Genomic DNA, 26,785 nt, shown 5'->3' with positions numbered 1-26,785 from the left:
TAATGGTAAAAGATACAATTCACAAAGAAGATAAATATCATAAACCATTAGACACCTAACAACAAAGATATATAAAACAAAAATCAGGTATATATACACAATGGAGTATTACTCAGCCATTAAAAAGAATACATTTGAATCAGTTCTAATGAGGTGAATGAAACTGGAGCCTATTATACAGAGTGAAGTAAGCCAGAAAGAAAAACACCAATACAGTATACTAACGCATGTGTATGGAATTTAGAAGGATGGTGGCAGTGACCCTGTGTACGGGACAGCAGGAGAGACACTGATGTGTGGATCAGTCTTGTGGACTCTGTGGGAGAGGGAGAGGGTGGGGAGATTTGGGAGAATGGCATTGAAACATGTATGGTATCATGTATGAAACAAGTCGCCAGTCCAGGTTCAATGCACGATGCTGGACGCTTGGGGCTGGTGCACAGGGACGACCCAGAGGGAGGGTATGGGGAGGGAGGAGGGAGGAGGGTTTGGGATGGGGAACGCAGGTGTGCCTGTGGCGGATTCATTTCGATGTTTGGCAAAACTAATACAATGTTGTAAAGTTTGAAAATAAAATAAAATTAAAAAAAAAAGAAGAAATAAAAGGGAAATGAAAAAAGTATATAATCATGGTGAGACATATTAACATTTCTCTGAGAATATTTTATCTAGTGCAGAGAAGAATAAGAATAGTAGCATCTTGAATGATGTCATTAATTAATAAAATATAATAGATTTATACTTATATTAATCTTATATCCTACACAAATATGTTTAAATTTTGTGTTTCATATATTGTTAATAGAAGTCCATAGGATATTTAGGAAAACTGGCAAAAAGATAAACATTACTAAATTTCAAAAAGTAGAATTCTTTTTTGTGTGTGATTCAGTTATAATATACACATATATTATTTTTAAATTATTTTCCATTATAGGTTATTACAAGATATTGACTATAGTTCCCTGTGCTATACAATAAGCCTTTGTTGCTTGTTACATATCTATTCTTTTTAAATTAGAAATCTAGTATTCTATTTACAGTAAGCCAAACAAGTAGAATCAAAATGCCATAAATGTTTTAGTTAGGCAGAAATTCATAAGTTTTCTAAAATACATATTATACATATTATTTATATATATGTATACAAGAGGTTTTCTACTACATGTGAAAAGGCTTGAGAAAGAACATAAAAAAAAAGAGGTGGAAAAATTGGAAATCATAAACTAAATGAAATGGGAGCAGTGAATATGAAATAAAAAAGTGAAACAAACTAGATAAAAGTAAAACATCTTGATATAGTCCAGTTGTTTTTAAACATGACTGCTCATTAGAAACATATCTGAAGCCCTGACAAAAGGAAAAGCCATACCTGGGCATTTTTATTTTTCAAAAAATTCCAAGATACTTCTGATTAGCATCTGGATTTTAAAAAGTTATTACAGGTTTTTCTATTAAATGGTAGTTTTGGTGATACAGAATTCTGTTATTTTTCTGTTAACCAGTCATGATACAGTGGTATTGAGTAATAGTTACATAATTGCTGTAGTGAAAATGTTGATCAGTTTTCACAATCAATAGCTAGCCAAAAAATAAAGATAAGTACAATCACAAGCCATAATGGGAACATCATTAACCTAACAATATAAAATAATTACATACAATTTGGGGGGATCAAGCAGAGTGAAGTGGAAGTGAATACATGCACATGTTTTCATCTCCTTAGCCAATCTATGTCTTTTGATTGGTGTACTTAATCCATTTACATTTAAGGTAATTGGATATATATGGGCTTCCCTGGTAGCTCAGCTGGTAAAGAATCTACATGCAATGCAGGAGATCCCAGCTTGGTTCCTGGATAGGGAAGATCCCCTGGAGAAGAGATAGGCTACCTACTCCAGTATTCTTGGGATTCCTTGGTGGCTCAGACAGTAAAGAATCTGCCTGTAACGTGGGAATCCTGTGTTTGATCCCTGGGTTTGGAAGATCCCTGGAAGAGGGCATAGCAATCCACTCCAGTATTCTTGCCTGGAAAATCCCCATGGACAGAAGAGCCTGGTGGGCTATATAGTCCATGGGGTCACAAAGAGTCGGACATTACTGAGTGATTAAGAACAGCATATGGATATGTATGATCCTATTATCATTTCCTTAATTGTTTTAGGTTTATTTTCTGTAGATAAGTCTTTTCCTTTTTTCCTGCCTAGAGAAATTCTTTTAGCATTTGTTGTAAGGCTGGTTTGGTGGTGCTGAATTATTTTCACATTTGCTTGTCTGGAAAGCTTTTGATTAATTCCTCCCTCAGATCTGAAAGAGAGTCTTGCTCAGTAGAGTATTCTTGGTTGTAGGTTCTTCCCTTTCATCACTTTAAATATATCATGCCATTCCATTCTGGCTTGTAGAGTTTCTGTTGAGAAATCAGCTTTATGTGAATTCCCTTGTATGTTATTTGTCGTTTTTCCCTTATTGCTTTTAATATTTTATCTTTGTCTTTAATTCTTGTCATTTTGAATATTGTGTGTCTCAGTGTGTTCCTGCTTTTATTTATCCTGCCTGGGATTCTGTGTTTCCTGGACTTAGTTGACTATTTCCTTTCCAATGTTAGGGAAGTTTTCAGCTAATTACCTCTTCAAGTATTTTCTCAGGTCCTTTCTCTTTCTCTTTCCTTCAGGGACCCCTATGGTACATTTAATGTCCCTGAGGTCTCTTAGGCTGTTTTCATTTATTTTCATTCTTTTTTTCTATATTCTGTTCTGTGGCACTGATTTCAGCCATTCTGTGCTCTAGGGCATTTATCTGTTCTTCTGCCTCAGTTGTTGTTCTACTAATTCCTTCTAGTGTATTATTCATCTGTTTGTTCTTTAGTTCCTTTAGGTCTTTGATAAACATTTCTTGCATCTTCTCAATATATGCCTCGATTCTGTTTCTGAGATTCTAAATCATCTTCATTATCATTATTCTGAATTCTTTTTCTGGAAGGTTGCCTATATCCATTTCATTTAGTTTTTTTTTCTGGGGTTTTATCTTGTCCCTTCATCTGGGACATAACTTTCTGCTTTTTCACAATGATTAACTTTCTGTAATGTGCTTTTTCTTTAGTCACTGTGGGAATGTAGTTCTTTTTCTGTCTGCCCTCTGATGGAAGAGGTTAAGAGGTTTGTGTAAGCTTCCTGATGGGAGAGACTGGTGGTGGGAAAAACTGGGTCTTGCTCTGGTGGGCAGGGCCTTGCTCAGTAAAACTTTTTAATTCAATTATTTGCTGATGGGTGGGGTTTGTGCTCCCTCCTAGGTTTTTTGGCTTGAGGCAACCCAAGGCTTTATGGTTGGGTTAAGCTTCCCTGGTGGCTCAGAGCCTGCAATGCAGGAGACCTGGATTCGATCCCTGGGTCAGGAAGATCCATTGGAGAATGAAATGGCAACCCACTCTGGTATTCTTGCCTGGAAAATCTCATGGATAGAGAAACCGGGTAGGCTACAGTCCATGAGATGGCAAAGAGTCCGACATGACTGAGTGACTTCACGTTCTTTTCAATGGAGACCTCCAAGAGGGTTTACACCATGGGAGACCTTTCCAGACTGGTGCCCCTGTTCCTGTGGTGAGCTCCTGCTGAACCACACCTCCACAGGAGACTGTCCAACACCAGCAGGTAGTTTTGGTTCAGTCTTCTGTGGGGTCACTGCTCCTTTCTTCTGAGTCTTGGTATCACAAGGTTTTGTTTGTGTCCTCCAAGACTGGAGTCTCTGTTTCCTCCAGTCCTGTGAAAGTCTTGTAATCATATCCCTCTGGCTTTCAAGGTCAGTTTCCCTGGGGAGTCCTAGTCATTGTGGGACCCCCAAGCTTGGATGCCTGATGTGGGGTTCAGAACCTTTACCAAGTAGGAGAAGTTCTTTGGTATTATTGTTCCCAATTTGTGGGTCACCAACCTGGTGGGTATGGATTTGATTGTACCATGATTGTGCCCCTCATGCTGTCTCACTGACATCTCTTCTTTGTCTTTGGATATGGGGTATCATTTTTTGGTAGGTCCTAGCATCTTCCTGTCAATGGTTGTTCAATAGCTAGTTCTACAATTTAAAAATTTTAAATATAGGATCATTTAGCTGTTTGTCTTGGTGGTAAGTTATCTTTTTCTAGAAATTGAAGTAAGGAAAGCATAAAATTATCCATAGTGTATCATATATATATGTGATATATATATCATATATATCATGATATATATATCATACAGTGATATATATATCACACGGTGGTCTGCCGCAGGGATAGGGGCTCTGGGTGCAGCAGACTTGGGTATGGCATAAGCCCTCTTGGAGGAGGTCGCCATTAACCCCACCATAGAGCTGCCATAACTTACACCAGACTGGGAAATAGACTCTTGGAGGGTGCAACAGAACCTTGTACACCAGGACCCAGCAGAAAGGAGCAAAGGAGCAGTGACCCCACAAGAGACTATCACAGACTTGCCTGTGTCCAGGAGTCTCCAGCGGAGGCATGGGTCTGTGGTGGCCTGCTGCAGGGTTGGGGACACTGAATGTAGCAGTACATGAGTGAGATCTTTTGAGGGAGGTCACCATTATCTTCATTACCTTCACCATAGTTTGGCCCCAGGTAAATAGCAGGCAGGGAACACAGCTCCACCCATCAATAGAAAATTGGATTAAAGCTTTATTGAGCATGGCCCTGCCCATCAGAAGACCCAGTTTTCCCTTCAGTCAGTCTATCCCATCAGGAGCTTCCATAAGCATCTTATACTTCTCCATCAGAGGGCAGACACTCTGTAAATCACAATCACAAAAAACTAACCAATCTAATCACATGGACCACAACCTTGTCTAACTCAGTGAAACTATGAGCCACACCTTATAGGCCACTCAAGATAGACAGTTCATGGTGGAGAGTTCTGACAAAACGTGGTCCACTGGAGAAGGGAATGGTAAACCACCAGTATTCCTGCCTTGAGAACCCCATGAACAGTATGAAAAGGCAAAAAGATAGGACACTGAAAGATGAACTCTCCAGGTTGGCAGGTGCCCAATATGCTACTGGAGGTCAGTAATGAAACAACTCCAGAAAGAATGAAGAGATGGAGCCAAAGGGAAAAAAAAAAAAAAAAAAAAAACACCAAGCTGTGGATGTGACTCATGATAGACGCAAGGTCCAATGCTGTAAAGAGCAATATTGCATAGGAACCTAGAATGTTAGGTCCAAGAATCAAGGCAAATTAGAAGTGGTCAAACAGGAGATGGAAAGAGTAAATGTTGACATTTTAGGAATCAGCTAACTAAAATGGACTGGAATGGGTGAATTTAACTCAGATGACCATTATATATATCTACAACTGTGGGCAGGAACTTTTTAGAAGAAATGGAATAGCCATCACAGTCAACAAAAGAGTCTGAAAGACAGTACTTGGATGCAATCTCGAAAACGACAGAATTATCTCTGTTCACTGCCAAGGTCAATGATTCAATATCACAGTAATCCAAGTCTATGCCAAGACTAGTAATGCTGAAGAAGCTAAAGTTGAATGGTTCTATGAAGATCTACAAGACGTTCTAGAAAGTGAAAGTCCCTCAGTCATGTCTGACTCTGTGCGACCCCATGGACTGTACAATCCATGGAATTCTCCAGGCCAGAATACTGGAGTCAGTAGACTATCCCTTCTCCAGGGTATCTTCTCAACCCAGGGATCAAACCCAGGACTCCTGCATTGCAGGCAGATTCCTTACCAGCTGAGCCTAGAACTAACACCCCAAAATGATGTCCTTTTCATTATAAGGGACTGGAATGCAAAAGTGGGAAGTCAAGAAACACCTGGAGTAACAGGCACATTTGGCCTTGGAGTACAGAATGAAGTAGGGCACAGGCTAATAGAGTTTTGCCAAGAGAATGCACTGGTCATAGCAAACACCCTCTTCCAACAACACATGAAAATACTGTACACATGGACATCACCAGATGGCCAACACTGAAATCAGGTTGATTATATTCTTTGCAGCCAAAGATGGAAAAGATCTATACAGTCAGCAAAAAGCAAGATGGGGAGCCGACTGTGGCTCAGATCATGAATTCCTTATCACCAAATTCAGACTTAAATAGAAGGAAGTAGGGAAAACCACTAGACCATTCAGGTATGACCTAAATCAAATCCCTTATTACTATACAGTGGAAGTAACAAATAGATTCAAGGGATTAGATCTGATAGACAGAGTGCCTGAAGAACTATGGATGGTGGTTCATGACATTGTAATAGAGACAGTGATCAAAACTATCCCCCCCAAAAAGAAAGGCAAAATGGTTGTCTGAGGAGGCCTTAGAAGTAGCTGAGAAAAGAAAAGTGAAAGGCAAAGGAGAAAAGGAAAGATATATCCATCTGAAAGCAGAGTTTCAAAGAATAGCAAGGATAGCTAAGAAAACCTTCCTCAGTGATCAGTGCAAAGAAATAGAGGAAAATAATAGAATGGGAAAGACTAGAGATCTCTTCAAGAAAATTAGAGATACCAAGGGAACACTTCATGCAAAGATAGGCACAATAAAGGTCAGAAACTGTATGGACCTAACAAAAGGAGAAGATATTGAGAAAAGGTGACAAGAATACACAGAAGAACTCTACCAAAAAAATATTCATGACCTAGATAACCACGAAGGTGTGATTACTCACCTAGAGCCAGATATCCTGGAATGCAAAGTCAAGTGGGCCCTAGGAAGCATCACTATGAACAAAGCTAGTGGAAGTGATGAAATTCCAGCTGAGCTATTTCAAGTCCTAAAAGATGATGCTGTGAAAGTGCTATATTCAATATGCCAGCGAATTTGGAAAACTCAATAGTGGCCACAGGACTTGAAAAGGTCAGTTTTCATTTCAATCCCAAAGAAAAGCCGTGCCAAAAAGTGTTTAAACCACCTCACAATTGCACTTATCTCATACGCTAGCAAATTAATGCTCAAAATTCTCAAAGCTAGGCTTCAAATGTATGTGAACCAAGAACTTCCAGATGGTAAAGCTGGATTTAGAAAAGGTAGAGGAACCAAAGATCAAATTACCAACATCCGTTGAATCATAGAAAAAGCAAGAGAGTTCCAGAAGAGCATCTATTTCTTCTTCATTGACTATGCTAAAGCCTATGACTGTGTGGATCACAGTAAACTGTAGAAAAATCTTAAAGAGATGAGAATATCAGACCACCTCACCTGCCTCTGAGAAAGTTGTATGCCTGTCAAGAAGCAACAGTTAGAACTGGACATGGAACAACAGACTGGTTCCAAATCGGGAAAGGAGTACATCAGGACTGTATATTGTCACCTTATTTAACTTATATGCAGAATACATCCTGTGAAATGCCAGGCTGGATCAAGCACAAGCTGGAATGAAGATTGCTAAGAGAGCTATCAATAACCTCAGATATGCAGATGACAACCACCCTTATTGTAGAAAGTGAAGAGAAACAAAAGAGCCTCTTGCTAAAAGTGAAAGAGGAGAACAGAAAACCTGGCTTAACACTCAACATTCAAAACACGAAGATCATGGCATCCGGTCCCATCATTTCATGGCAACTAGATGGGGAAACAATGGAAAGATAGATTTTATTTTCCTGGGCTCTTTTTCTGATATTTATTAGTATACAGACACATAACTGATTTTTATGTACTGATTTTGTATGCTATATCTTTACTAAATTTGATTATTATCTCCAAAATTTTGGGTCCATTCTTTATGATTTTATCTGTATAATATTATGTCATCTGAAAATAGAGATTATATTACTTCTTTCTTTCTTTCTTTCTGTTTTAGCCATATTTTCTTTTTCTTTACTAATGGCTAGGACTTCCAGTACTATGTAAATAAAAGTGCCCAGTTTGCACACCCTTGTTTTGTGCCTAACGTAGAGGGAAAGCTTTCAGATTTTCACTATTGAATATGATGTTAGCTGTGGACTTGTCATGTGATGTTTTTATTATGTTGAGGAACATTCCTTCTGTGCTCAGTTTGTTGAGAATTTCTATCATGAAATGGTGTAAATTTCTATCAAATGCTTTTCATGCATCCAGAGATCATATAGTTTTTAATTTTCATGTAATTAATATGGTGTATCACCGGTAACCACTTGCATATGTTGAACCATTCTTGCATCATAAGGACAAATCACACATGATCCTGGTGTATGTTCCTTTTAATGTACTATTGAATCACTGGCTAAGGCTTTGTTTTGAATTCTTCCATCCATGTTCATCAGAGATGGGCTTCCCTGTAACTCAGATGGTAAAGAATCTGCCTGCAATTCAGGAGACCCAGGTTTGGTTCAATCCCTGGATCAGGAAGATCCCCCGGAGAAGGGAATGGCTACCCACTCCTGTATTCTTGCCTGGAGAATTCCATGGACAGATGAGCTTGGCAGGCTACAGTCCATGGGGCCATAAAGAGTCAGACATGACTGAGTGACTTTCACTTTCATCAGGATATTTGCCTACAGTTCTTTTTTTCTTGTGTATTCTTGTCTGTCATTCATATCTCAGTAATGCTGGCCTTTTATAATGAATTTATAAGCTTCTGTTTTTTTCCAAAAGAGTTTGACAAGGATTAGTATTAATTCTTATAGTCAAAGCTATGGTTTTTCCAGTAGTCATGTATGGATGTGAGAGTTGGACCATAAAGATGGCTGAGGGCAGAAGAATTGATGCTTTTGAACTGTGGTGTTGGAAAAGACTCTTGAGAGTCCCTTGGACTGCAAAGAGATCAAACCAGTCAATCCTAAAGGAAATTAACCATGAATATCCATTGGAAGGACTGATGCTGAAGGTGAAGCTCTGGACCACCTGATGCAAAGAGCTGACTTATTAGAAAAGACCCTGATGCTCGTATAGATTGAAGGCAGGAGGAAAAGCGGATGACAGAGAACGGGATGGTTGGATGGCATCACCAACTCAGTAAACATGAGTTTGAACAAGCTCTGGGAGATGGTCAAGGACAGGGAAGCTTGGTGTGGTGCATTCCATTGACTACAAACAGTCAGACACGGCGACTAAACAATTATTAATTAGTCTTTAGATGTTTGGTCAATTTACCAGTGAAACTATCTGGTCCTGGACTTTTCTTTGCTGGAATGTTTTTTGATTACAGATTCAATCTCCTTGCTAGTAATCTCTCAGATTTTCTGGTGTTTTTTTTTTTTTTTTTTTTTAATAATTCCACCTTGGCAGGTTGGATGTTTGTAAGAATTTATCCTTTTTTTCCCCTAGGTTATCTAATTTGTTGGGATATAATTATTCACAATAGTTTATTATCCTTTGACTTTATGTTGTATTAATTTTAATATTTCCTTTGTCATTTCTGATTTTGAGTCTTTTCTCCTTTTTTTTCTGTTAAGTCTAGATAAATGTTTGTCTATTTTGTTAATTTTTAAGACAGAGTATTTACTAAGCTTTCCTATTTTCTTTTGAGGCTCTGTTTCCACACTGATATTTGTCATTTCACCTGCTGTGCTTAGGTTGTTCTTCTTTAATTTGTTCCTACATGTTAAAACTAGATTATTTAATTCACATATTTTTTTCTTCTCAGAATATCAAATAAGGCAACAGACATGACAGAATAGATAGGTTTGACTTAATTGACATCTACAGGTTACTACATTACAAAAAAAAAAAAGTAAATAGACATTCTTTCCAATCAAGTATGGAACACTCCCTAGGATAGACCACACACTAAGGTAACCAAACAATATTCAACAAATTTGAGAGAATATATATTATTTCAAGCATATTTTCTGACCACAATGACATGAAGCCAGACCTCAACCACAGAAAGAAAAATGGGAAAAGAATGACTACTAATGGAAACTAAACAGCATCATACTAAAAAACCAGTGGATCAATGATGAAATCAAATAAGAAATCAGGAAATACTTTGAGACAAAAATGAAATCAAAACCATACAAAATCTATGGGATCCAGCAAAAGCAGTTCTATGTACAAAACAGCAACAGTCTCACAGATGTAGAAAATATATTTATGGTTTTCAAAGGGGAGAGGGAGGGAGGAGGTACAAATTAAAAGTATGAGATTAACAGATACAAACCATTATACATAAAATAAGTAACAAGGATTTCCTGTATAGCACAGTGAATTTTATTCACCGTTTTGTAATGTAGAATGGAACATAATCTGAAGAAATATATATATAGCTGAATTACTTTACTGTATACCTGAAACTAATGGAATATTATAAATCAATTATACTTCAATAAAAAGAAATAAGGAAAATTTAAGTTTAATAGGCTAAAGAAGTCAAACATTAATTTTTCCACAGAGATAAAGACAGAACATTCTTAACCAAGTTTTTAACTCTGTCTTACAAGGTTTTGTTTTGTAATTCCATTATAATAATAGCCTCTATGATAGACATTTTCTTTTTGTACAGCTCAATACTATATATTATGCTGTAAATTGTTCTGCTTTTTATTGGTTTATATATATATATATATATATATATATATATATATATTTTACTTTCCCTCACATTATTTTTCAATAAAGCATCTATATATGTGTATATTTTTAAATTTCCAGTAAATAATTTGGGTATTTATTATTTTTATTTTCCTTAAATTAATATCAGAAAAATATAGCCCTTGAATCTCTCTTCATTGAAGTTCAGTTTTCTTCATGTCCAAATATGCATCACTGTATTTTTTTGTAACAATTTTATTTATGTATTCATTTTTGGCTGTGCTGGCTCTTCATTGCTGCATGGGCTTTTCTCTAGTTGTGCAACGAGGTGGTACTCTCTGGTCTCAGTGCACAAGCTTCTCATTGCAGTGGCTTCTCTTGTTGCAGAGCTTGGGCTCTAGGTTACACAGGCTTTGGTAGCTCCAATATATGGACTCAGTAGTTCCTGGGCTCTAGAGCACATGCTTAATAGTCATGGCACATGGGCTTAGTTGCTCCATGACATGTGGAATCTGACCAGGGGTCAAACCCATGTCTCCTGCATTGGTGGGTGTATTCTTTACCATTGGGCCACCAGGGAAGCCCACATCATTGTTTTTAAATGTTTCACAAATATATCAAAAAACATTCTGTGAGAGATGTAATGTTTTAATTCATGTGTTGGCAGTCATAAAGTCTCTCTTGGAACTCTGCCAATTAGGCTGGAAATCAGTCATAGGCAATATGAGTGAATAGACATAACTTGAGTCTTTCATCAGTTTTGCTTTTGAGAATGTCATATGTAGTTCTCAGCCCAATTATTGCTGAGTTCTTACTGAGTTTTAAAATTTTCTCTTCTGCTTCATACTTTATGTTCTCAGCTGTTATTTTTCAGTTGCTAAGTCATGTCCAACTCTGCTCTGACCCATGAACTGCAGCACACCAGGCTTCCCTGTCCTTCACTATCTCCCTCAGTTTGAGTCAGTGATGCCATCCAACCATCACATCCTCTGTAGCCCCTTTCTGCTCTTGCCCTCAATATTTCCCAGCATCAGGGTCTTTTCCAATGAATCATCTCTTCACATCAGGTGGCCAAAGTATTGGGTCTTCAGCTTCAGCATCAGTCCTTCCAGTGAATATTAGGGTTGATTTTCTTAGGATTGACTGATTTGATCTCCTTGCTGTGCAAGGGACTTTCAAGAGTCTTCTCCAGCACCACAGTTCAAAAGCATCAATTTTTCAGCACTCAGCCTTCTTTATGGTCCAACTCTTACATCCATACATGACTATCAGAAAAACTGTAACTTTGACTATATAGACCTTGTCGGCCAAGTGATGTCCCTGCTTTTTAATACACTGTCTAGGTTTGCCATAGCTATTCTTCCAACAAGCAAGTGTCTTTAATTTCATGGCTGCAGTCACTGTCTGCATTGATTTCGAAGACCAAGAAAATGAAATCTGACACTATTTCCACATTTTGCACATATATTTTCCATGAAGTGGCAAATACAGTTCAGTTCAGTCGCTCAGTCGTGTCCAACTCTGCGACCCCAAGAATCGCAGCACGCCAGGCTTCCCTGTCCATCACCAACTCCCAGAGTTCACTCAGACTCACATCCATCGAGTCAGTGATGCCATCCAGCCATCTCATCCTCTGCCGTCCCCTTCTTCTCCTGCCCCCAATCCCTCCCAGCATCAGACTCTTTTCCAATGAGTCAACTCCTCGTGTGAGGTGGCCAAAGTACTGGAGTTTCAGCTTTACCATCATTCCTTCCAAAGAAATCCCAGGGCTGATCTCCTTCAGAATGGACTGGTTGGATCTCCTTGCAGTCCAAGGGACTCTCAAGAGTCTTCTCCAACACCACAGTTCAAAAGCATCAGTTCTTTGGCACTCAGCTTTCTTCACAGTCCAACTCTCACATCCATACATGACCACAGGAAAAACCATAGCCTTGACTAGATGGACCTTTGTTGGCAAAGTAATGTCTCTGCTTTTCAATATGTTATCTAGGTTGGTCATAACTTTCCTTCCAAGGAGTAAGCGTCTTTTAATTTCATGGCTGCAGTCACCATCTGCAGTAATTTTGGAGCCCCAAAAAATAAAGTCTGACACTGTTTCCACTGTTTCCCCATCTATTTCCCATGAAGTGATGGGACCAGATGCCATGATCTTCGTTTTCTGAATGTTGAGCTTTAAGCCAACTTTTTCACTCTCCACTTTCACTTTCATCAAGAGGCTTTTGAGTTCCTCTTCACCTTCTGCCATAAGGGTGGTGTCATCTGCATTTCTGAGGTTATTGATATTTCTCCTGGCAATCTTTATTCCAGCTTGTGCTTTTTCCAGCCCAGCATTTCTCATGATGTACTCTGCATATAAGTTAAATAAACAGGGTGACAATATACAGCCTTGACATACTCCTTTTCCTATTTGGAACCAGTCTGTTTTTGCATGTCCAGTTCTAACTGTTGCTTCCTGACCTGCATATAGGTTTCTCAAGAGGCAGGTCAGATGGTCTGGTATCCCCATCTCTTTTAGAACTTTCCACAGTTGATTGTGATCCACACAGTCAAAGGCTTTGGCATAGTCAATAAAGCAGAAATAGATGTATTTCTGGAACTTTCTTGCTTTTTTGATGATCCAGCAGATGTTGGCAATTTGATCTCTGGTTCCTCTGCCTTTTTTAAAACCTGCTTGACCATCTGGAAGTTCATGGTTCACATATTACTGAAGCCTGGCTTGGAGAATTTTGAGCATTACTTTACTAGTGTGTAAAAATTGTCAGAGACATCTACTAATATAAATGGGAGATTTTACAGTCAGGTCTAATTATCCTAACATGGAAGTCATTTGCTCTTCTTGTTTAATATTTTCAGACCATGTGACAATGAAGGTTTTCATTCGAGCTTTTGCGTCCCTGGCATTGCTGAGTGAAGAGCAGTGGCTGGGTTCGGGTTTACCTTTCCTTTTGTTCAGCAGACAAAATATCCTTTCAGGGGGTGCTTTCTTTGGAGTATTTACACCTTTTGTCAGCATAGCAAACTTTTAGAAAACTTCATTGAAAATGTTTACTTGATCCTGTTGTATTTTGTCTGTGCTGCTTTGGGTTGGAATGATTGTTTGCTACAAATGAGACTTACTGAGGACTGCATTTGGAATCTCCTAGAGGTAATTCGTGGCTCATAGGATCTTTTGCAACTTTATGTATGTAAATGTACCCTGGCTTATGTATATGCACATATATATGACATGTATCATGTGTATCGTGTGTATTGCTTATTTTACATATTTATACACACAACCCCAATTAGTAGTTGTTTAAAATCTATAATAATGAAAAGTATTAAATTTACAATAACATTAAAGATGCAGGGATGCATGAGAGAACATTTTGTAAATCATGCTCTTTGGAGAGACTACTCAGGTGAAGAATTAAAAGGAAAATAAGGACACTAGTATTTTTAAAGAGTAAAGGTATTTTCTTTTAAATATTTTTGGTAACTGAAAAATAGAACTTAAGATGTTTCTACATAGAATGTTTTCATATAACTTCAGCTTCATGCCTTTATATTTTTCTGAAAAGCTAATGAGTATCCAGATATATACTCCCTCAGTTCTCTCTGAGAAGCCCGTGAGGGGACTCTGTGTCAGCAAGTGAGGGGACTAAGGAAGCAGGCGGTTCCATGTACCACAGAATGGGTGCTAATTACGACTTCCACTTGTCAAGTTGAGACTGCTCGTTACTTCTCTGTTACAGCTAGCAGCCTTTCAAAAACATAACACTCACGTTGGCTTTGATTATAAGGTAAAGGTGTATTCTCAGTGCATGAGAAAATTTTGAGGCCTTATTTGGAATATAACCAAGTCTTTCACAGTTGTGTTTTTCTTTAGCAGTTAACTTTTTTTTTTTTAACAGATATGATTCTGGGTCATAAATACATAGAATGTACTTAGTTACTTACAATTTGGTTAAAGTGAATTTTGGAGAACAGAAAATAGGTTTGGGGGTCTCACTTTCCTGGTGGCTCAGAGGTTAAAGCATCTTCCTGCAATGCGGGAGACCTGGGTTTGATCCCTGGGTCGGGAAGATCCCCTGGAGAAGGACATGGCAACCCCCTCCATTACTCTTGCCTGGAGAATTCTATGGACGAAGGAGCCTGGTGGGCTACAGTCCATGGGGTCGCAAAGAGTCGGACATGACTGAGCGAATCCTTAGTAGTTAGTTAGTAGTTACTAGCATGTGAGATGAGTGCAATTGTGTGGTAGTTTGAGCATTCTTTGGCATTGCCTTTCTTTGGGATTGGAATTAAAACTGACCTTTTCCAGTCCTGTGGCCATGGCTGAGTTTTCCAAATTTGCTGGCATATTGAGTGCAGCACTTCCACACCATCATCTTTCAGGATTTGAAATTGCTCAACTGGAATTCCATCACCTCCACTAGCTTTGTTTGTAGTGATGCTTTCTAAGGCCCATTTGACTTCACATGCCAGGATGTCTGGCTCTAGGTGAATGATCACACCATCATGATCATCTGGGTTTTGAAGATCTTTTTTGCACAGTTCTTCTGTGTATTCCTGCCACCTCTTCGGAATATCTTGTTTCTGTTAGGTCCATACCATTTCTGTATTTTATCGAGCCCATCTTTGCATGTAATGTTCCCTTGGTATCTCTAATTTTCTTGACGAGATCTCTGGTCTTTCCCATTCTGTTGTTTTCCTCTATTTCTTTGCATTGATAGCTGAGGAAGGCTTTCTTATCTTTCCTTGCTAGTCTTTGGAACTCTGCATTCAGATGCTTATATCTTTCCTTTTCTCCTTTGCTTTTCACTTCTCTTCTTTTCACAGCTATTTGTAAGGCCTCCCCAGACAGCCATTTTTATTTTTTGCATTTCTTTTCCATGGGGATAGTCTTGATCCCTGTCTCCTGTACAATGTCACGAACCTCTGTCCATAGTTGGTCAGGTACTCTGTCTATCAGATCTAGTCCCTTAAATCTATTTCTCACTGCCACTGTATAATCATAAGGGATTGATTTAGGTCATACCTGAATGGTCTAGTGGTTTACCCCACTTTCTTCAATTAACTCTGATTTTGGCAATAAGGAGTTCATGATCTGAGCTGCAGTCAGCTCCCAGTCTTGTTTTTGCTGACTGTATAGAGCTTCTCCATCTTTGGCTGCAAAGAATATAATCAGTCTGATTTTGGTTGACCTTCTGGTGATGTCCATGTCAACGTTCACTCTTTCCATCTCCTGTTTGACCACTTCTAATTTGCCTTGATTCATGGACCTAACATTCCAGATTCCTATGCAGTATTGCTCTTTATAGCATAGGCCCTTGCTTCTATCACCAGTCATATTCACAACTGGGTGTTGTTTTTGCTTTGGCCACATCCCTTCATTCTTTCTGGAGTTATTTCTCCACTGATCTTCAGTAGCATATTGGGCACCTACGGATCTGGGGAGTTCATCTTTCAGTGTCCTATCTTTTTGCCTTTTCATACTGTTCATGGGGTTCTCAAGGCAAGAATACCGAAGTGGTTTGTCATTCCCTTCTCCAGTGGACCACACTCTGTCAGACCTCTCCACCATGACCCGTGTGTCTTGGGTGGCTCCACACAGTATGGCTTAGTTTCACTGAGTTAGACAGGCTGTGGTCCGTTTGATCAGATTGGCTACTTGTCTGTAATTGTAGTTGCTTCTTTACCTGCATACAGATTTCTCAGGAGGCAGGGAATGTGGTCTGGTATTCCCAACTCTATAAGAATTTTCCAGTTTTGTTGTGCTCCACACAGTCAAATGCTTTGGCCAAGTCAATTAAACAGAAGTAGATGTTTTTCTGGAACTCTCTTGCTTTTTCAATGATCCAACGAATGTTGGCAATTTGATCTCTGGTTCCTCTGCACTTTCTAAACCCAGCTTAAACATCTGGGCCATATCCAGGTTTATCTTGGTAAACTGAGTCTCTTATATTATGTAGTGACCTTTATCATGAGTCATACTTTCTGTTTTAAATTCACCTGGTCTAATGTTAATATATATTTTTACTTTCAGTCTTTAGTGTTTAGATGTAGCTCTTAAAAATATTTCTGGGTTTTCCTTCATGGTATTCAGTATTAGCATTTCTGATTTTTAACTGAAGTAAACTAGTTATATTTATGTTAATTATAGATCTTTGAGAGATTTTTTTCTTCCTTTGCTTGAAGCTGATTCTCCTTTTTAATATATACATAATATATATGTTTAAATTAAGCATATTATATATTTTTTAACTTCTTATTTCTTCCTTTCATTTAGAATATTAAATGTATTTTAAATACAGTTTTCCCTCTACTGTTTTGGAAATTATATACTATATTTATTTTGACAATTATCCTTAAATTTTAACATGCATACTTAAAGTTAGAATATTTCAAAGTGGGTACATTTTACTTATAATCACAATCCCATATTTATCTAATAGTTTATCTGGTAAAATAGTCAAAATTAAACTACTCTCCTCTTTTTCATACACTCAAGTTTTATTTATATTTACTCAGATATTTATTATTTTGTTGTTGTTCATCATTCCTTTTTGCACTTCATACTTTATGGAATCACCTTCATTCTTCCTAAAGTATATCAATTCTTTAGAAATGTCATTAATGAATATGTTTTGTTAGTAAACTGATTTTATTTGATAGAACTATATTTTATTTGTTATAGGATTTAATTAATTATGGCTGGGTATACCAGTTCTCAGTTATTTTTTTTTTAACACTTTAAAGAGATTGTTCTACTTAAATTATCTACATTCCATTCTACTTAATTTCATGTAAGTGATCATCTATCTCCCTGACCTTCCCACCCCCTGCCACACACACATACCACAGGCTGCTTTTAAGATCTTGTTTCACTTCAGTATCACTATGATGAGCAGTTCCAGATATGTATCAGCTATATTTCTCTCCTATATTGCCTCTTCTCATTTTATTTTTTTCTCCTAAAATTCCAAATACGTATGTATGTGTATGCATGTGTCTCTGTGTGTGTATTTCCCTCTACTTATACATACTCTAAAAACCACTGTATTTTCCATTTTTCTATAGAATTCTGGTTAATTTCTTAGTTTGTCTTCCATTTCAACCATTCTCTCTTCAGTTATGTCTATTTTACTATTGTATTAATTCAGTGCACTTTTATTTTATTAGAATAAACATATACATTGTATATTATAAATATGTATTTAATATAATATATTTATTAATATATAAAATATATTTTATACATTATAAAACTTCTCATTTTCCAGATTTGACTGGATTTTTTGATAGGTTCTATGATTTCCAATTACTTCTTTATATATTTAAACATATGAAATGCATATATTTTATATATCTGATAATTCAGATATATGAAATTTCTGAGGTCTAATTTTAATATTTCTTTTTACTGATAACAGGCACATTAATTTTTTTTATATTTGTCTATGTGTATGACAGGGATGTGTTTTACATGTTAGTTCATTTATGACAGAATTCTATACTTTGATATGGTGTATTACTATATAGAAACTCAAACTGAACACATTAAATATGTAGAGTTCTAGGAATATTATACTTCAGTAAAGCTGTTAGTTTTTTAATATGCTTCTGCTAGGCATCTGGGAGAGCTATAAATACAGGTTCATTTTAATTTCTCATTTGGAGTTTTATGGCCCATACAGTGAATTTGCACCTGAAAACCACATAAGAGCTAACCTGTGGTTGTGAATTACTAAGATATATTTTTTTTTCTCCTTTTCTCCCTCTTCCACACTGATACCAAGGCCTAACATGTTTGTGCCTTGATATCATGTGCATCTCTGTGCCATGAATTTTTTTTAAAGACAACTCTTTCACCAAGAGTGTAGCTCTGTGGAATCCAATATGTTTTTACAAGCTCTTAAGTTTCAACTTCCCATATGACTTGAGCCTGATTTATTTTAATTCTCTGGCTCTCCATTAAGTTTACAGTTATGGCCAATGGGCAGACAGTAGGCATCAGCTTCAACATTTCCTTATAGTTCTATATTTACGTTCCCCCAGTTTTTTACTCTAAAAGACTTCTCTTTCCTCCTTGAAACCTTAGCTTTTTAAAGAAGATAGCTATAATGTTTTATACAGAATTCTAGGAAAATATTTCTATTTACTACAGCATATTAATGAAAAACATAGAAGAGATTTTATTTTGCTTTTAAAATTGTATTATCCTCACACTTAATTTCTCAGTTCTTTGAAATCTTAAATTGAAGTACTACTTCTCAAAATATGAACACACACAACAAATATATCTACACAAACTACAACACATTCTTTTTGTCTAAAATTTTTATTCATTTCTACATTTGTATAATTAACAAACACTAAATCCACTGTGCCTGTAGCTGCTGCTGCTGCTAAGTCTCTTCAGTCGTGTCCGACTCTGTGCGACCCCATAAACGGCAGCCCACCAGGCTCCCCCATCCCTGGGATTCTCCAGGCAAGAATACTGGAGTGGGTTGCCATTTCCTTCCCCAATGCATGAAAGTGAAAGTGAAGTCGCTCAGTCGTGTCCAACTCCTAGCCACCCAATGGACTGCAGCCTACCAGGCTCCTCCGTCCATGGGATTTGCTAGGCAAGAGATGTATGTAAAAACTTCGTGTCACCTGTGTCCAGAATCTTTACTATTCAGTTCAGTTCAGTTCAGTTCAGTCGCTCAGTCATGTCTGACTCTTTGCAACCCCATGAACTGCAGCACGCCAGGCCTCCCTGTCCATCACCAACTCCTGGAGTTTACCCAAACTCATGTCCATCGAGTCGGTGATGACATCCAGCCATCTCATCCTCTGTCATCCCCTTCTCTTCCTGCCCCCAGTCCCTCCCAGCATCAGGATCTTTTCCAATGAGTCAACTCTTTGCATGAGGTGGTACAAAAGCAATTGTGGTTTCAGACCATGAAATTTAAATCATTATAATTAGTCTCAAGCACATCTTTATCAATCAAAATATGAGCCATTATAATCAACATGTTTTTGCCAATAAGAAATAAGTTGGTTTATTTCTGTAGTGCAAAAATCCATGCTCCAGGATTCAGTGAACTCTTAGAAAGCATTTTCTGTCTCCTGCTGGTTATGGAAGCATTTTCCCTGCAAAAAGTTGTTGAGATGCTTGAAGTGGTAGTCAGTTGGCAGGAGGTCCGGTAAATATGGCAGATGAGGCAAAACTTCATAGCCTAATTCATTCAACTTTTGAAGTATTGGTTGTGCATTGTGCAGTAGGGCATTGTTGTGGAGAATAATTGCAGCTGGGTGTTGTTGTGAATAAGAATTGGGCCTATTCTGTTCACCAATACCAGTTGCAGGTGTTGCAGTTTTTGGTGCATCTCACCAATTTCCTGTGGAGAAGACAATGGAACCCCATTCCAGTACTCTTTCCTGGAAAATCCCATGGATGGAGGAGCCAGGTAGGCTGCAGTCCATGGGGTCACTAAGAGTCAGACACAACTGAGCGACTTCACTTTCACTTTTCACTTTCATGCATTGGAGAAGGAAATGGCAACCCACTCCAGTGTTCTTCCCTGGAGAATCCCAGGGACGGGGGAGCCTGATGGGCTGCCGTTTACGGGGTCACACAGAGTTGGACATGACTGAAGCAACTTAGCAGCAGCAGCATCGATTACCTGAGCATACTTCTCAGATGTAATGGTTTTTGCTGGGATTCAGAAAGCTACAGTGGGTCAGAAGGTTGTCAAACCACCAAACAATGACCATCGCTTTTTTTTTTTTTTGATGCAAGTTTGACTTTGGGAAGTGATTCAGAGCTGCTTCTTCATCCAGCCATTGAGCATGTCATTGACAGTTGTATGAAATCCACTTTTATTCACATGTCACACTCTGATAGAGAAATGGTTCATTGTTTTGTGCAGAATAAGAGAAGATGACACTTCAAAACTATGATCTTTTGATTTGTGTTCAGTTCATGAGGCACTCACTTTTCAAGGTTTTTCACCTTTGCAATTTGCTTCAAATGCCAAATGACTGTAGAATGTAGTTCTTTGGCAATTTCTCATGTAGTTGTAAGAGGGTCAGCTTCGATGATGGCTCCGTATTGGTGGTTATCAGCTTCCAATGGCCAGCCACTATGCTCCTCATCTTCAAAGCTCTCATCTCCTTTTTGCAAAACTTCTTAAACCACTACTACCGCAGTGGACATTCATTAGCAGTTCCTGAGCCAAATGTATGTTGCTGTTGTGAATTGTCTGCCCTGCCTTGGGACCCATTTTGAACTCAAATAAGAAAACTGCTCAAATTTGCTTTTTGTCTAACATCATTTTCATAGTCTAAAATAAGAAGCAAGTAACAAATAGTTAGCAAAAAAAAAAAATACAGTGAGAAATGTGCATTAAAATGATGTATATCAGTTATAACCACATTTATTTAAGAATGTATTCCAGGATCAAACTGTAAAGTTCAATGTTAAACCTCAATTATTTTTGCACCAACTTAATAAAACCCAATAATGGAAACTTACTGGATTACATGCAAGGCAAATTAGATGATATTCGAGTGAGAGAAGATTAGTGGCCAACAAATCAATGAATAAATTTTGAGGAAACATTAATTAAATAGTATTCTCAAAAAATTAATGTTGGGGATATAATGGTAGATTTATATCATAATCAGGAAGACAGAAGAGCAAACCTTTAATTTCAATATAGCATAAGTTTTATAATAGAAACAGATAGAATACTTTAGGCGCACTAGAGAAGAATATTCATTTGTGCTGTGTGTGCTTAGTCGCTCAGTCATGTCCGACTCTTGAGACCCCATAGACTGTAACATGCCAGGCTCCTCTGTCCATGGGATTCTCCAGGCAAGAGTACTGGAGTGGGTTGCCATTTCTTTCTCCAGGGGATCTTCCCAACCCAGGAATCGAATCTGGGTCTCCTGCATTGCAGGCAGACTTTTTAACAACTGAGGTATGAGGGAAGTCCTAATATTCATTTACTTAGTTTCAAAGAAGTCTTTCTAGAAGAGTTAACATAAGCTGAATGAGACCAAAAAGATAAGTTAAAAGAGGGCATAGGGTGCTCCAGATAGAGAAAATGGCAAAACAAGGGCCCAGAGGCATGGAAAATATGATACATTTAGGAAGTAAGTTATTCTGTGCCTCTGATTCATAGAATATATATGGAAGACTAGCCAATGAAGATACTAGAGAGCTAAGAAAGAACATCAGATTGTACGGTATATCTTATGCCTTGCTAAGGAATTTAGATTTCATTGTGGAGAGTCTCTGGAGGCTTTTAAACAAGACTGATAACAGAATAAAGACCTATTAAAGGACATTAATTGCCATTTTATAATTTGTTGGGGAAGGATGCAAAGTAATTGTCTTCTTTTTCTGCTAAATAGGACTTCAGGCTTCTGGCACAACTCCGGGTATTTTCCCTTCTTGTGTTTTCTCAAATACGTAAGTATCTAAGAAAATTAATATATATTTATAAACTAATATTCTAAGAAGTACATGAATGATGTTAAAAAGCAAATAATTGCATGGGATCCTCCATTCTTGTAGTTCTACTTAGATTTAGTGAACTGATGTCTTTTGCAAATTCTCATCACTAAGGTTAAATTGTAATGTAGACAAGGTGAATATCGTTCCTTTTCCTTCTCTATTTCCTTATCCCACTGTGGTTCTACACTCACCCTATATTTAGAGTCTTCATGCCACATTCAAATATGACCTCTCCTCTTCAGGTAGCTTTCCAGAATCTAGACTTGCCTCTTTGCCTTTATCCCCTTTTAAATATTTACCATTCCTTGAAACTTTTGAGATTACTGGCTTCCTTAGGATGGTAGATTAGTTTTAATTTTTAAATTTTTAATTAGTCATTGTTATCCTAAAATGTGTTTGTCATATAATCCAAAATAGTAACCTCTAATGATGGAACTTGCCAGTCTTTGGAAAAGAGATTTGGGGTACCTCCGGGAGTTTTATTCCTCAAACTGGTGATGATCTGTTTCTGTTGGTGTCTAGAATGGCTTTCTCAATGTTAGAGCTGAAAGACTATTATTTTAAACCCAACACTGTTACCTTAAAAAAAAAAATCAATTACCAAAATAATATCCAGCTTCAGTTCAATTCAGTCGCTCAAGTCATGTCTGACTCTTTGCGACCCTATGAACCACAGCATGCCAGGCCCCCCTGTCCATCACCAACTCCCGGAGTTTACCCAAACCCATGTCCATTGAGTTGGTGATGCCATCCAACCGTCTCATCCTCTGTCCTTGCCTTCTCCTCCTGCCCTTAATCTTTCCCAGCATCACAGTCTTTTCCAGTGAGTCAGCTCTTCGCATCAGGTGGCCAAAGTATTGGAGTTTCAGCTTCAACATCAGTCCTTCCAATGAATACCCAGGACTGATCTCCTTTAGGATGGACTGGTTGGATCTCTTTGCAGTCCAAGGGACTCTCAAGAATCTTCTCCAACACCACAGTTCAAAAGCATCAATATTTCTGCACTCAGCTTTCCTTATAGTCCAACTCTCACTGACCACTGGAAAAACCATAGCTTTGACTGGATGGGCCTTTGTTGGCAAAGTAATGTCTCTGCTTTTTAATATGCTCTTTAGGTTGGCCATAACTTTCCTTCCAAGGAGTAAGCGTCTTTTAATTTCATGGCTGCAGTCACCATCTGCAGTGATTTTGGAGCCCCCAAAAATAAAGTCAGCCACTGTTTCCACTGTTTCCCCATCTATTTCCCATGAAGTGATGGGACCAGATGCCATGATCTTAGTTTTATGTTGAGCTTTAAGACAACTTTTTTCACTCTCCTCTTTCACTTTCCTCAAGAGGCTCTTTAGTTCTTCTTCACTTTCTGCCATAAGGGTGATGTCATCTGCATAACTGAGGTTATTGATATTTCTCCCAGCATTCTTTATTCCAGCTTGTGCTTCTTCCAGCCCAGAGTTTCTCATGATGTACTCTGCATGTAAGTTAAATAAATAGGGTGACAATATACAGCCTTGATGTACTCCTTTTCCTATTTGGAACCAGTCTGTTGTGCCATGTCCAGTTCTAACTGTTGCTTCCTGACCTGGATACAGGTTTCTCAAGAGGCAGATCAGGTGGTCTGGTATTCCCATCTCTTTCAGAATTTCCCACAGTTTATTGTGATCCACACAGTCAAAGACTTTGGCATAGTCAATAAAGCAGAAATAGATGTTTTTCTGGAACTCTCGTGCTCTTTGATTATCCAGCAGATGTTGGCAATTTGATCTCTGGTTCCTCTGCCTTTCCTAAAACCAGCGTGAACATCTAAAAGTTCACAATTCATGTATTAATCAGTAAGGTGAGTAACTGTGCATTTTTTGGAGCTTTTTCACCACTCCCTTCCAGATTGACAGGGAAAAATAACTTTTAGCTGCACCCAACCAGCCTAACATCCCATAAGAATACCAACAAAACACAGCTAACAATGTTTTCTCATCTGACTCTACCAATCATACATATTCACATTCTTCTCATTCTGATTTCACTCCAGATTTCATACGACTTTACTGTGGAATGATTACATGTATTCTACCATCCACCTTCTCTATCCCTCCCTTTCCTCTATTGATTAGTTCTATTTTCTCTAACGTTAATACTAAAAACAGCAAGACTTGTAAAATAGACTTGGAAGTTCAAAACCAAGAGAATGAAGACAAAGTAAATATGATAGCATTGTGGATAAACTTCAATGATTTTTATAATTAAGTTTCAATAATTAAGCATTACACTTAGATAATGAGTATGTTTATATTATTGGGATGGAAGTTGTAAGGAGTAACAGTAAAGAAGACAGTAAGAGTGCTTGCTACTTTGCATACTATCAGAAATTTATAGTTTATCTACTGGGCAACACTGTTTAGGAGGGATAGTGGTATGATCAAGTTGGAGTACGTGATGAATACCTAACAGAAATATATAAGAATAATTTATGGAAAGAAAGTAGAAACCAATGTTAGAAGTCCATTAGTGGCCTGCACAAAGGCTTCATTTTGAATTACATGAGTAGGCCCATATCCAAAAGGTTTTAAATAGGAATTTATATTTGGAGCATAATGCTAGGTATTAGGTAGATATGACAAGAAGAAAACCATGCCTAAGTGATTGTGAGGCGTTCTTTTTTAAAGATACCTTGTTGGGCAATTTTTTGGAATAGTTTCAGGAAGACAGGTATTAATTCTTCTCTAAATATTTTTTAGAATTCGCCAGTGAAGCCATTTGATCCTGGATGTTTGTCTGTTGGAAGTTCTTAAATCATAGTTTTAATCATTATTCCCTTCACAGTTGCTTATTTTGATATCATATTTGTGTGCAAATGATTTCCTAACTTTAGGTTTGCCTTTGCTGGTGAGCTTTTCCATTCATTCATAGTTTTCTTATTTCTAGGTGTGGTATTATCCTCTCCACCTAGAGAAGTTCCTCTAGCATTGTTGTAAAGCTGGCTAGGTGGTACTGAATTATGTTAGCTTTTGCTTGTCTGTAAAGCTCTTGACTTCTCCTTCAAATCTGAACAAGGGCCTTGTTGGGTAGAGTATTCTTGTTGGTAGGTTTTTCCCATTTGTCACTTTAAATATATCACGCCACTCCCTTCTGACTGCAGAGTTTCTTCTAACAAATCAGCTGATAACCTTATGCAGATTTCCTTGAATGTTATTTGTTGCTTTTCCCGTGCTGCTTTAATTATTTTCTCTGTCTTAAAGTTTTATCAGTTTGGTATGTGTCTCTGTGCATTCCTCCTTGGCTTATTCTGTATGGGACTCTGCACTTCCTGGACTTGAGTGTTTCCTTTCCCATGTTAGGGATTTTTCTAGCTATCATCTCCCAGGCCCTTTTTCCTCTTCCTGGGACCCCTATAATTGGAATGTTGATGTGTTTAATGTCCCAGAAATCACTTAGACTGTCATTTCATTCTTTTTTCTTTATTGTTCTGCAGCAGTGATTTCCAACAGTCTGTCTTCCAATTTACTTATTCATCTTTCTGCGTCATTTATTCTGCTATTGGTTCCTTCTAGTGTATTTTTTATGTTAGTTATTTTATCTCTGTTCTTTAAATCTTCTAGCACTTTCTAAACATTTCTTATATCTTCTCAGTCTATACCCTCATTCTTTTTCCAAGCTCTTGGATCATCTTTGTTAACATTATTCTGTATTTTCTTTCAGGTAGATTACCTATCTCTACATCACTTACTTGTTCTTCTGGGGTTTCATCTTGTTTCTTCATCTAGAACATAGTTCTCTGATGGCTCATTTTGTTTCACTTTCTGTGTTAGTGGTTTGTGTTCCACAGGCTGTAGGATCATACTTCTTGCTTCTGTTGTCTGTCCCTGGTGAGTGAGGTTAGTCTAGGGGCTTGTGCAGGCTTCCTGTTGGGAGGGTCTGGTACCTGCTCACTGGTGGGTGGTGCTGGATTTTATGCCTGTGGTGGACAGGGCTGTGCCAGGGGCCTCAGGACAACTTTAGCCAACCTCTCTGTTGATGAGTGGGGCTGTGTTCCCATCTTGTCGGTTGTTTGGCCTGAGGTATCCCAGCACTGAAGCCTGCAGGCTGTTGGATAGGGCCAACTCTCAGTGCCAAAATGGTGACCTCCTGGAGAGCTCACATTGAGGACTTCCCTGGGACTTCCGCCAACTCCAGGGAGACCTTTCAAGATCCACAGGTAGGTTTGGCCCAGGTTCCTGTGGAGATACTGCCTTGTTCTGGGTCCTAGTGCATGTGAAACCTTGCATGCACCCTCCAAGAGTGGAGTCTCTGTTTCCCCTAGTCCTAGGAGCTTCTGCAGTCAAGCCCTGTTGGCCTTTAAACCAAATTCTGTGGGGGCTTCTACTTGTGATGCCAGACCCCTAGGCAGGGAAGCCTGATGTGGGGCTCAGAATTCTCAGACCTCTAGGATAAACTCTGCAATATGTTTAGAGTTTGTGGGTCACCAACCCAGTGGATATGGGATTTGATTATATCACAAAAGCACACTTACTGTCTTGTTGTGGCTTCTTCTATGTCTTAAATGTAGAATACCTTTTTTTCATAGGATCTAGTCTTTTCTGTGGATGATTATTCAGCAGTTAGTTGCCTCTTTGGTGTTTTTGTGAGAGAAGATGACCTCAAATCCTTCTACTTTGCCATCTCATCACCCTTCTGAAAGCATCTATTTAACTGTATACATATTCTCCAGAGATCTTGGGAGAATACAGTTTATGAGCACGTGAACACTGATTTCATTCCAAATCTGTTTCCTTTGCATGTGGTCTTCCTCATAGGTCAGCGATGCTCATTGCTGTTGGATCAGGAGTCCATGTCTCATCACTCAACACAAACTCAGT

The 26,785-nt window shown here is 38.2% G+C and overlaps 1 protein-coding gene across 2 annotated transcripts in view; it reads left to right on the top strand.

Annotated features, from left to right (window-relative positions):
* Positions 1-26,785, top strand: part of FSIP2 (fibrous sheath interacting protein 2) — a 144,477-nt gene that overhangs the window by 64,657 nt on the left and 53,035 nt on the right. For both annotated transcript variants that reach the window (XM_055571991.1, XM_055571992.1), the window contains one exon: positions 21,833-21,890. In XM_055571991.1, coding sequence (XP_055427966.1) covers positions 21,833-21,890 — 58 coding nt within the window. The remainder of the gene's footprint in view (positions 1-21,832; positions 21,891-26,785) is intronic.

The sequence above is a fragment of the Bubalus kerabau genome, chromosome 3 (genome assembly GCF_029407905.1).
Source record: "Bubalus kerabau isolate K-KA32 ecotype Philippines breed swamp buffalo chromosome 3, PCC_UOA_SB_1v2, whole genome shotgun sequence".
Classification (NCBI taxonomy): Eukaryota; Metazoa; Chordata; class Mammalia; order Artiodactyla; family Bovidae; genus Bubalus; species Bubalus kerabau.
This window is presented reverse-complemented; position numbering and strand designations above follow the sequence as displayed.